Source organism: Leptopilina boulardi, unplaced genomic scaffold (genome assembly GCF_019393585.1).
Source record: "Leptopilina boulardi isolate dan_hultmark-lab unplaced genomic scaffold, ZJU_Lbou_2.1 LbouV2_130, whole genome shotgun sequence".
Lineage (NCBI taxonomy): Eukaryota > Metazoa > Arthropoda > Insecta > Hymenoptera > Figitidae > Leptopilina > Leptopilina boulardi.
The window spans coordinates 123,432-136,332 of record NW_026137675.1 but is presented as its reverse complement, the minus strand read 5'-3'; the positions used below and the strand labels follow the sequence as shown (position 1 = coordinate 136,332).

The 12,901-nt window shown below is 21.8% G+C and overlaps 2 protein-coding genes and 1 long non-coding RNA gene across 6 annotated transcripts in view; 2 read left to right on the top strand and 1 right to left on the bottom strand.

Annotated features, from left to right (window-relative positions):
• LOC127291259 (hepatocyte nuclear factor 4-gamma-like) overlaps nucleotides 1-2,378 on the top strand; it is a 54,041-nt gene extending 51,663 nt beyond the window's left edge. For all 4 annotated transcript variants that reach the window (XM_051320281.1, XM_051320282.1, XM_051320283.1 and 1 more), the window contains exons 7-8: nucleotides 92-500; nucleotides 2,014-2,378. In XM_051320281.1, the coding sequence (XP_051176238.1) occupies nucleotides 92-500; nucleotides 2,014-2,113 (509 nt within the window). In that variant the 3' untranslated portion in view covers nucleotides 2,114-2,378. The remainder of the gene's footprint in view (nucleotides 1-91; nucleotides 501-2,013) is intronic.
• Nucleotides 2,379-7,086: 4,708 nt separating this feature from the next.
• LOC127291292 (DNA replication complex GINS protein PSF3) lies at nucleotides 7,087-8,845 on the bottom strand. Its single transcript, XM_051320355.1, has 4 exons — nucleotides 8,634-8,845; nucleotides 8,071-8,236; nucleotides 7,448-7,577; nucleotides 7,087-7,335 (listed from the first exon to the last, which is right to left on the bottom strand). The coding sequence occupies exons 1-4, from the start codon at nucleotides 8,734-8,736 to the stop codon at nucleotides 7,105-7,107; spliced, it is 630 nt and encodes a 209-aa protein (XP_051176312.1). The 5' UTR covers nucleotides 8,737-8,845; the 3' UTR covers nucleotides 7,087-7,104.
• Nucleotides 8,846-9,504: 659 nt separating this feature from the next.
• Nucleotides 9,505-10,084, top strand: LOC127291300 (uncharacterized). The gene is made up of 2 exons (XR_007844574.1): nucleotides 9,505-9,812; nucleotides 10,010-10,084. It is a non-coding gene; the product is annotated as an uncharacterized LOC127291300 (long non-coding RNA).
• The last annotated feature ends 2,817 nt before the right edge of the window (nucleotides 10,085-12,901 follow it).

Here is a 12,901-nt window from a genome sequence, read left to right as displayed (position 1 = left end):
TCATCATTTCGCTGATGCGTTTCATTTTTCTTCACTTCAGTCGATTCACTTTTTCTTCAATTTCGTTTTCTTTTTTTTTTTCTTCATGCAGACGCGAAAGGTTTAAGCGATTCTGGACGAATTAAACATCTGCGTTATCAGGTGCAAATTAATTTGGAGGATTACATAAGTGATCGTCAATACGACAGTAGGGGACGATTTGGAGAGATTTTATTAACATTGCCGGCCCTTCAGTCAATTTCTTGGCAAATGATTGAGCAAATTCAATTTGTAAGGCTCTTTGGAGTTGCACAGATTGATGTTTTGCTTCAGGAAATGTTGTTGGGAGGTGCAACCACCGAGATCAACGGCTCGACAACGCCGATTCCTATTCCAAATGCACCGGGAAGTTACGTTAGCAGCAACGAGAGTCCCAGCAGTCCTCTCACTCCCGCCAATACTGCTCCACTCAGTCCTCAGGATCACATGCTCGCTGCTGGAAGTCCGGCCATGATTCTCAGGTACTAATTCTTTGTTTTTTTTTACAGAATAACTCTTTTTTTCTAAAATAACCCGCACGCGTGAAAGTAAAAGTTGCGTTTTATAAACGAAATTTTATTTTAACCAAAACTAAAGTGTAAATGTACCCTAAGTTCTGTTCCTGTAGCCAGGGATGGGTAGTAAGATACTTTATATAAAGTGTAACGTTCGAAATGTAGCATGTGTGATAGCGTCACTTTCTCTATTCTAATCCCCTTATGTCATATTTCGGACGTTCTACTCCAAGTTCTAAAAGGTTTCCATTTCCCCCAAATCGCCTTTTGTCATAATTCTCGTCAACTACCGCACCCTGCTCTAGTAAAAATTTTAGTAACTTTATAGTAAATTTTAATTTTAACAATAAAATCACTAAATTTTTACTAGAGCAGGGTGCGGTAGTTGACGAGAATTATGACAATTGGCGACAATGGAAACTAACCAATTAAAAATGCATTGTGAAACGTAACTTGCATAAAGGTCAATGCACAATAGATTTGCGAACTAGATGCATGGGATAAAAAAGGATAGAGATAGGTCCTTTTCTATCCCATGCATCTGGTTCGCAAATCTATTGTACAATGGCTTTTATGCAAGTTACGTTTCACAATGTATTTTTAATTACTTTTCCAGACTAGAACATCCGAAATGTGAAAAGTCCGTTTTCTATAATTGAATTTTATTAATAATGTTATGTTAATTATTAAAAATGGAAATTCGGAAAATTTGTTAAATAAAAATTTTGTTTTACTCGGCTAAATAAAATTAGAAAAATATGACCTGGAAAAAAATTTATTTTTTTTCAAATAGTTGGTTATTATCAAATAAATATTTTTTTAAACCAAATAAACTGTATTTGAACCAATATTTTCTGTATTTGGAAACAAATGTCATTTAATTGACTCAAATAATAATTCTTTGAATCAATTAAATTTTTATTTGAATCAAAAAAATTTTTATTTGAATCAAAGAAATATTTATTTGAATCAAAGAAATTTTTATTTGAATCAAATAAATATTTATTTGAATCAAATAAATATTTATTTAATTCAACGAAATTTTTATTTGAATTAAAAATGTTTTATTTAAATCAAATAAGTATTTATTTGAATCAAAGAAAATTTTATTTGAATCAAATAAATATTTATTTCAATCAACGAAATTTTTATTTGAATGAAATAAATATTTTTTGAATCAAAGAAATTTTTATTTGAATTAAAAATGTTTTATTTAAATCAAATAAGTATTTATTTCAATCAAAGAAATTTTTATTTGAATCAAAGAAAATTTTATTTGAATCAACGAAATTTTTATTTGAATTAAAAATTTTTATTTAAATCAAATAAGTATTTATTTGAATCAAAGAAATTTTTATTTGAATCAAAAAAAAATTTATTTGAATCAATAAAAAAAAATTTTTTCAGTGTAACTGGCAAATTGGTAATTTTTTCATTTAAAAAAAATATTTAAAATACGAATTTAATTTCTTTTTTATAGGGACCTAACACCAATATCGACACAAGACGACGCCAGTTCGGTCGTAAATTTTCGTCTTTTCAAAGAGGAACCATCTTTGAAAACGGAATCAACATTTTGACTAGACGGAGAATCACTAATGGTTTTTGAGGAAGGTCGATCTGTCGATTCTGCCGAATTCGAAAGGAGGTTTAGACTAAATTTACTCGATGGTTCATTATAAGAAAAAAAAAGTAATTTCCTTTTCAAAAGGAAATGCATTAAAAAAAATATGTGATCTCCGTGTTATTTTGTATTCTAAAAAAAAAAAAAAAATTTTTTTGAAAGTTTTCTCCCCATAAAAATGAAATTTGTCACGCACATAAAAAGGACCATATAGCCTCGCAGTTTTCTGCATTTTTTTTTTTTTTTGCTAATCTCAGTGCCATAGTTTTAAACCCTCACGACAACGACCAATTTCTTTAAAAAAAATTATCCTACGAATTCTAAAAAAGACCAATAATAATTTATCTTTATCTCCCATTTTAGAATTTAAAGAAAAAAAAATGTCTCGAATGGTTGGTGCTAATTTTTTTTTTTTTCTTAGATATTTAAGAGAAGCTTGAATCAAATTGTTTTGTGCCTCGAAACACATAATATATATATCTATATATAATATATGTCGATATTAGGAAAGAATTTGTGTTAATTTCATTGTGAGGAATTAAAAAAGAACGTTGATACATTTTAAATACACCAATTTTTTTTTTTAAAGTTAAATTAACGTTTTGGTAAAAAAAAAATTGGAATAATACAAAAGCAGTTGTGAAATTGCTTTAAAAAAATTAAATTATAATTAATTATAAATAAATTTTAATAAAAAAAAATTAATTAAATTTAATTTTAAAATAATAACTTTTGATTATAATTTATTCAGTTACAAAGAAATTAATATTTTTTTGAATAGAATTGATAAACTTCTGACACACATATAAATACAAAAAAAAACATTTAATATTACTGAAATATTTTACTCAAATTTTAGCAAAAAATTAATTTTTAGCTTCCAATTGAAAAAAAAAATTAAAAAAAAAATTTGATCTCTTATTTAGAAAACAAAATCGAAGAAAATTGTAATCAAAATTGCATTTTTGTACAATTTTAATTTAGATTTTTTTAATTTAAAAATTTTAAAATGTAACAACGCTTCTCGTGTTAAAATTTTTTTTTTTTTTTTTGCACGTGATACAAAACATAAATACGTATATAAACATTCCAATTTGTAAATAATGCGCCCAGTAAATACACCAATAAGTGTCTTAGATAAGTTTTCTTCTTTGAAATGGTTACGCCATTGCAATATGCAATTTAATTAAGTTCTAGAATCGTCACTGACGAACCGATGGCCGGATGAAAAGCAATAGTTAAATCATTAAGTATATTTTATCTAACAAATGACTTTTCAATTTTTTTTTCTTTAAGTTTTCAATACGAAAAACAATTTTTTTTTTTTGTACATTTAGAAAATCATTTTTCGAAAATGAAAAAAAATTATTGAAATAAAAGGGAAAAATGAAAATTTTATTAAAGGCCTAAATCATAAATTTAGTAAGATTTAGAAAAATGTTTTTTTTTAAATTAATAATTTTTCCAAAAAAAAAGCTTTTTTTCGAATGAAATTTTTTTTTTTTTGAAAAAAAGGAGAATTTTATAAAGTTGTATTAAAATTTTTGAATTACTAAATACATTTTGAAAAAGTGTGATTGAATTGAAAATTTTTCAAAAATGATACAAAAATAACAAAAAATAATAAAAATGTAATTTATATTTTTTTAAATTTAATGAAATGAAAGTTTTTTTTTTTTTTTTGAAAAAAATTTTCAAATTAAAAGCAATAAAATAAATATTTTTTCTATAAAAACAAGAACTCTAAAAAATTTATCATTAACTATTTTTCTACAAAATGTAAATTTTTTTTTTTACATTTATTTCTTTGTAAAAATCGATTAATTACAGTAATTAATATTGCAGATAAATTTTTCAACTCGAATAATAAAAAAAGAAAAAATTGTATAAATTTTTTTTGAGCTAATTTCTAGAATTTTATGAAAGAAAAAAAATAAATTTTCGAAAGAAATATAATTCACAACTATTAAATTTAGAATATTTTTCTAAAAAGAAAAAAAAATATATGGAAGAAAACTATCAATTAAAAGATATTACGTTAATTGTTAAAAAAAATTGTCAATAATTTTCGCCAACGTAATAATAATGATAATTAAAAACCAGCGAAAATTTGCTCAAAGCAAAGATACGAATCGAAAATATTCGTTCGGTGCCTTTTATAATAATTATAATAATAATAATATTATCTATAATATGTAATACATAATTTTATAAAATATAATTTATAGGGAAAGCTCTAACGCAATACAAAGAAAAAAAAAATAATATGTAAAAAAAAAATAAAATAAAATCTCTGAAAAGTCCCGTGACAAAGAAACGTTAAGCTTGTTAATTATGTGATATCGACACAATTTATTTTAGAAACTGCTCAAAATCTTTGTCGAGAGGATTTTTATTTTTCAGAGACAATACCTCTGCTCAAAGTGCCAATGTCAAATGACTTATACTATACATATGTATATACATAATATATTTGAATCAAAGAAACTATATTTTCAATTTTGCCATTTTTCTATATTTTATTCATTCTTTTTAAAAAAAATTCTTTTTAAAAATTTCTTTACTAAAATTATTTTTTTACTTTTTAACTTAATTTTTTCTAATTATTAAATTTCTTTTCTATTTTATTAGTAAAAAAAAATTTTCCTATTTTCCAATGAAAATTATTTTCTTACTAAAACTATTTTTCTATTTTCAAATGAAAATTATTTTCTTAAAATATTTTTCAATTTTCCTCAAAAAAAAATTATTTTCTATTTTTCCTATTTTGACGCTTTTCTTTTAAAAATAGAAAAAGTTTCAAAAAAGAAGTAGAAAATTTTTTATTATCTATTAAAATTCCCAGTTTTCTAATTTTTCTGTTTTTTACTAAAAACTTTTCCTATTTTCCTAATTATTATTTATTCTAGCTTCAAAATTTTTCGAAATGTTTTTCTTTCACTAAAAAATTTTTTCATTTATTTACTATTTTTTCTAATTTAAATTCAAATTTTTTTCATTTTACTAAAATTATTTCCATTCAAAAACTATTTTCTACTAAAATTCTTTTCTATATTCCAACAAATATTTTCAATTATTTGAATTGAAAATTTTTTCCCTTTTTATTACAAAAATAATTTTCCATTTTCTTTTCTCATTTCCTTATTAAAATCTTTTCTTGTTATTTTCTTATCGAAATTTTTCTTTATTTTATTTTTTTCCCACTTTTATTATAATAACTATTTATTAATTTTAATAAATTATAGATTTCCTAATTTTAATTTTCCTAAAAAAAAAAACTGTTTTCCATTTTTCTACCGGAAAATATTTCCCACTTTTCTATTAAATCTATAAATAAATAAAATCAAAGACAGGGTAGAAATTTTGCCAATTAGGTTTCGAACTAAAGTATTCGATGTACCGTCGACCATTTTTTTTTATATAGTAGGTAAAATCTTCCTAAAAAAAAAAAAAAACTTAGGCTTACGAAATAAAAATATATAATATATATATAATTATAAATATGCGACACCTGATCGATTAAATATTTACGAAAAATTTTTTTTTATGAAATATTTTTATACACGCACACGTTACTTCATCATTATTATTATTATTGTAAATTAAAAAGCGCACAGCGAGAATTTTACTGTTTTCTATATATATAAATCAGGGGAAATTTTTTTTTTTTTTCATATTCATGGAAAAAGTTCCGTTTATTAGGTGAAAATAAAAATAATCTAGGTTCTTTGCTAAGGTATTTCTAACATTATTTAGCCGAGGGTTGTGAAACAGATGTTACCGTTCATTGTTGTTTGAATGTTTAAAAAAAAAACCAATTGTTGACAGTCGAATCGCGACTAACATTTTATATTTGTGTACAACGAGTGTAAATAATTAAAAAAAAAAAAAAATTATTTGTTATTTAATGACTATATCGACAACATTTGTGTAAGAAAAATAAAGGGATATATAATTTGCAGACTTGCAGTCGATTTGTCAATTTATTTTTAGGTTTTATATTCGTCATAACAAATATACTATTGATAACGTTTTTGTTATCAGGGTCTTTGTTGGGGAAAAAAATATTATAATCGCGAGTCACGGAATTTCAAAATCGTCGGCGCCAATGCAGTTTATTATACACATATTAAATATAATACTAATTTTTTTTTCTATTTTATTTCTAAAAACTTTAATTAATTAATTTCCCCCTCTATTTACGTAATGAAAAATTGTTAATTAAATTATTATTTTTTTTACGGAAAATTAATTTCAAATTTTAAAAATAATATTTTTTGAAAATATATAAATTTCCATAAGAGGAGAAAAAACAATAGTAATTTTTTTTCTATTTTATTTCTAAAAATTTGAATTAATTTTTCCCCCTATTTACGTAATAAAAAATGATTTTTTTTTACAGAAAATTAATTTCCAAATTAATTTAAAAAAAAATTTTTTTTGAAAATAAATCTGTTTTATTGTTTTTCTGTATTTCATAATTTCTGAATTCATAACAAAAATATTTAGGATGTGGATATTTTCAGGATACTCGAGAAGGCAAAATTGACATTCTTCCTCTAGTTCTATTTTTTCTAAAAAAAATTACAAAAATCTTCCACTTTTTCTAAAAAAGAAAACAATTTTGCATTAAAAATATATTTACATTTTTCGTCATTTAAATTTATTTTCATTGATTTTTTTAATTAAATAATTTATTTTTACTTTCTCGATAATCAGGAAAAAAAAATTTAGTAAAAAATTAAAAATAAATTATTTAATTAAAAAAATAAATAGAAATTAAAAATTTTAATTTCCTTTATTATATCTATTTTTTTACTGACTTATTATTTTATTTTCGTTACTAAAACCTTATTTTTTTCTAATATCTTTTCAAGTTTTCTTTCTCTCAAGCTAATAAAAAAATTTAGTTTTAAAATTGTTTTTTCCTTTTTGTTTTTAAAAACTTTAAATATTCTCGAATTCGGAACGTTTTCGTTTTTTCATATTAGTCACAACCTCGGATGTTTCGATTTTGCCGACTCCCTTCTCCATCCAATTTTTTAATTGTAAACTTGCTTTCTTACCGGATCTATATAATTCACGTTCCATTGCCGGAAGTCGCGATTCAATCGCTGACTCTGATGAATTTGAATTCTCAACTAAATCCGCAATTAATCTAAAACGCTCGAGGAATGTCTGAAAATAAAGAAGAAAAAATGAGTATTTTCAAAAAAACAAATTGCAAAATTTCAATAAAATTTAAAGACCTCAAAAAAAAATTTTATTATCAAAATTAAATAAAATTTACTTTATTTAAAATTCCTGTTATTCGTTCGCAATCTTTATGATCTAATGTTCTTAAATGCATTCCAAACTCGTAGAAATATTGACTCCAATTTGATAATTGAAAAGCAGTTGCACCTGCTTCTAGAATATCCCTAGAAAAAAATTATTTTTTTTTTTCAATATTCGTTCACAATTTTAGTGAAGTAAAACTAATAAATAAACATTAATTAAAAAAAAACAAATTGAAGTAAATTTAAATATTTTACTAAATAAAAATTTCAAAAATAAAACATTGCCAATTTTTTTTAAAAATTAAATTGAAAAAAATTTAAATATTTATTTTATTTATTTAAGTATTTATTTTAAAAAATGTTATTAAAATTGAATTGAAAAATATTAAAAAATAATAATAATAATATTAAAATAATAATAATAATAATAATAATATTAAAATAATAATAATAATAATAATAATATTAAAATAATAATAATAATAATATTATTTAATATTAAAAATATTTATTTTAAAAAATGTTATTAAAATTGAATTAAAAAATAAAAATTTTGTTAAAGTTTTTTTTTTAAAATTTTTAAACAATAAAATGAAAAATATTTAAATAATTAAAAAAAAAAGACAAAACAAACCTATAGGCTTCTTTGTAAATTTTTGGAATATCCTCAATTACCAAAATTTTTGGATTTCTGTTATTTCTTAAAAGACTTTTATTTAAAGGTTTTACAAGCCAGAAGGGAAATTCTATTTTCGTTCCAACTTTTAAATCCTGAGTCTCACTGGAAGGATCCAAAAATCCTGTGAATACGATAATGACAAAAATTACTCGTAACTGATAAACATTTTTATATTAAGAAATTAATCTAATAAATTTATCATTAACGATATTAAATGACAAAAATTACTTGTAAGAAACAATTTTTTGTTAAAAAAGTAACACAATTTGTCATTAATAATATTAAATCTCAAAAATTGTAATAAACATTTTTTTTTTTAAATAATAATTATTCCGCGATTTTTTCAAACGCTCATAACCTTAATTGAAAACAAATTAAAATGTCACTGATTTAAAATAGAAAATTAAATTATCCAAAACGCAATGGTATACTTAATAATTATATATTATGTATAGAAAAAATAGAGAATGGGAAAATAAATGTCAAAACAGAAAATAATTTATAGGTTATGTACGCACCAAGTCGAGGTAAATCAAATTGAACAGTACATTTTAAACGCTCCTCAGTAGCCAAAATATCGGTAATTGAAAAATAATTCGGTTTATAACTCTGAACAGCCATTATTTTATTTATTTAACACTTAAAAAATACTAATATTCAAGAAAAATTAACGAATTGACACAACTGCGGCTTGCTGCAAATGTAAACACACACTGCTGCCAACGTAGAAATCACATTGAACATTTCAAACACTAGGAGAAAATAGAAAGAAAAATTAATTAAATTCCAAAATTTAATATTCTTAAGAAGGTCACAAAATTTATGGTAAAATAAATTGTTAGTCAAAGAAAATTATATAAATAAAATAAATAAAATGTTCTATAAAATATTCGCTGACAATAATTACCAACGTGAGAAAACTAATGCGCGCGAAATAAAAATCACACTCCTACCAACGTAAAATAACGAAATTAAAAAATTTTAAACAACGTTTACATTTAAGAAGAAAAGTTATTTAAAAAAAAAAACAATAATGACCTCATGTGGTATTTTTAAGAAAAAAAAATTAATTTAACAAACCGAGTATTGAAATATATTATCGAATATATGGAAGAACATTGTCAGTATAAAAAAAATACTGAAAGACAATTACCAACTTTAAGATATATAAAACCCGGGAAATTCAAATTTTCAAATAAATTTAATTTTAAAATTCAATTACACATCAATATCTAAATAAATAAAATTAAAAAAAAATGTTTTCTTCCACATTTCCCGTATATAAATATAGTATAATATTATGAAAATAATTTCTGTCACTATGACATAACTATAGAATAGTTTTGAGGAAAAATTGGTTTATCAATAAAATTTAAAAGTTTCACCGATAGGATAATTACACGAATGTAAATCGCATTTTAAAGAAGGAAATTTTTTTTTATCCTGTCCTAGTGTCTATAAAAGAGGCGAAACTATAGAAAGAAACATTATTTTTGCCAAATACAAATCAAACGAAAAAAAGTTGAATTTAAAAAAAAAAAAAAAAAAAATTAACAAAAAATAAAAATAAATTAAAAAAAAAAAAAAAAAAAACATGAGACCTTATACAGTTTTGTTTGTTGTGGCAGCAGTAACAGTTTCCACTTGTCTTGCCGCGGAAGAGCCAAACGATAATAACACAATTTTTAAAAAAATTGGTAACAAAAATTTTTTAATAATAATTTAATATTAATTTATTATTAATTTTTTAATTTAATTTAAATAATAAATTATGTAAATTTCTTATGAGTTAATCAGAAAAATATAATAGAAATTTAAAAAAATTTAATAATTCTTTTAAAAATTATTAATAATAAAAAATTAAATAAATTTAAATAATAATTTTTTTTTTCAGGGGACCTCATTGTTGCCATAGGAAAAAGATTTTTATTAGGATCAGAATAACACAAAATTACGACTTCTGCATAATGTTTAAAATGTAAAAGAATTCAATAAAAAAAAAAAAAAAAATTTTTAATTCTTGCCCCTTTTTCAAATAACATATTTTCATTAAATTAATAAGGTTGTAAAATTAATTATTGTGTATTAAAAAAAATAGAATAACAACGTAAAAATTATTTATTTACAGAAAAAAATTTATTTTATTTTTATTATTGTTTTTTATTTATTTTATCTATTTTGTTTATTTTATTTATTTTATTTATTTTATTTATTTTATTTATTTTATTTATTTTATTTATTTTATTTATTTTATTTATTTTATTTATTTTATTTATTTTATTTATTTTATTTATTTTATTTATTTTATTTATTTTATTTATTTTATTTATTTTATTTATTTTATTATTATTAATCTTTAATTTTTTAATGTAACTAAAATTTTTTTCAACTTCAAAAAAAACAATAAACGACAATGCGTCATTTTTCTCGTGACATAATAATTTTTCACGAAAACATAAAATTTATGTGACAAATAAATTATTTCAATTTTGACATAAATAACATGTTATTTTATCATCATGATGAAATTGATTATATTTCTAAAAAAAAAAAACAAGAAAAAAAAACTATAATACGTAGGCATTAAATAAAGTCAGAAAGAAAAAGAACACGAAGCTAAAATATTTTTTCAATTAAAATTTAAAAATGTTACACTTATTTTTTAATAAAAAATTATTTCACATTTTTTGTTTAATAATTTCTGTTTTAAATTTTGTTTATTACGTTGAAGCTCTAGATTTGATGAAAACAATTGGTAATTAACATTTTTCCACATTAATTCAAAAATAAACTAAATTAATTTTATTTTATTATTTGCATTTTCTGTTTATTTGTTTATTAATTTATATAATTAATATTATTATTTATATATGTTAGATTATAATTTACTTATTTTTAAATTAATAACAATTATAAAAAATTAATTTGACAATAAATTAATTTTTAATACTCGTAATTATTTTTCGGTACTTTTTAATTAAATTTTTATAATTAATAATTACAGAAGATGAAGTCATCAAGGTAGGAAAAGATATTGGCACTGCTATGGTCACTTCAATGTTGAAGAGTAAATCTTCTTGAAACAATAAAAAAATTTTTTTTTTAAATTTCAGTTAAAAAAAAAATTAGTTCATTTAATTTTATTTTATTAAAATATTTTTGTTTAAAACAAATAATCTGGAAAAATGTATTTTGAGTAAATAAGTAATTAAAAATTTTTCTTCTTTTATAATTCCGCCTTTTTTTCAATTTTGTAAAATTATATTTAAATTCAGTTAAAAAAAAATTGTCTACTTTTTATATGAACCTTAAATTTTTTCTTAAATTTTTCTTATTAAAATTTTGTAAATAAAAAATTTTTTATATTATTATTTTATATTTTTAAATTTTTTATTTCTCCATTTTAAAAGTGAAAAAAAATCAAAAAGGATAAAAAACGAATTTATTTAATTGAAAAAATATATTATTTTTTTAAACTTTGTTTCGTATTTAGTTTTTTTTTTTGCAAGCAATAATTATAATTAATTATCAGTGTTAAAGAACAAGACCGTAAGCGTTATTTTATCAAGGTTCAGTGGATATAATTTTATAGTATGTTTTTTTTAACTATACACTTGATGAGTCAACTGATAATGAAAATTGTTTTTAAAAAAACAAGCAAATTCTAACTATAATAAAAAAAATGTTAACAAAATGTAATTTTTTTTTAATTTCGAGGGGCTGTTCACTGAAAATCCAATTGAACAATATTGGAGAATTCATTAAAGATTTTTAGGACTCGTACGTATTCGGCTTCGGATTCGAATGGAATCGCACGGACTCGTTGATATTCACAGTATTTTCACAAATTCCTTCTTTGCGCTGCTTCGTGTTGCAGACTAGATAATAATAATAATAATAATAATAATAATAATAATAATAATAATCGGCTGCCGCCGAATTCGCTCGTATTTCTCCGTAACCATTCGTGACTCGCAACAATTCTTACTGCATGACTTAGGATTTTACTGTAATCGACGAGATTTGTTGGATTCGCATAGTATTCGACAAATTCGAACGTCCTTTTCAGTAATCGCCGGTAATCTCCACTTAAAATACAATTTATTCAGAATCAAGAAATTTATATTTTCTTATGTTAATTGATGAATATTCGGAAGATACCTAGTATATTCTCTACATTACAAATCGGGTATTTGAGAGTGAACAGCCCCTCGTTTAATTTAAAGAAATTAAGAAAAAATAAAAAAAATAAATTCTTAACTTTAATAATAATAATAATAATAATATTAATAATAATAATAATACTAATAATAATAATAATAATAATAATAATAATAATAATAATAATAATATTAATAATAATAATAATAATTTTTAATTAGTTAATAGAAATTTTCAATTTAGAAAGAAAAAAATTATTGGTTTATTCCCTCTACTTGGGGATCCCCCTAAATGTTGTTTTGAATCAAAATGCCCAACCTTGTTCTAAAGTTGTTGATTTATTATTCCCAACCTTGCTCACAATAGTGTTCAGTATTCCCAACCGTGCTTATTTAGATAGTCAAATGGAACATCCGAAATGTAACATATCTGTCACGTGACACCCTAATTTGTTCCTCTATGTCACATTTCGGACGTTCCACTGTAAATTACGTAAGTCAGATATGTCTACACTTTTCTGTCCTTGTCTAATACACGCGTTTCCATGGTAACATGTCCATAAGAAAAGGACAAAAATTTATAGGTTAACAATTAGAAATATTGAATTCAAATCAATAATATCTGA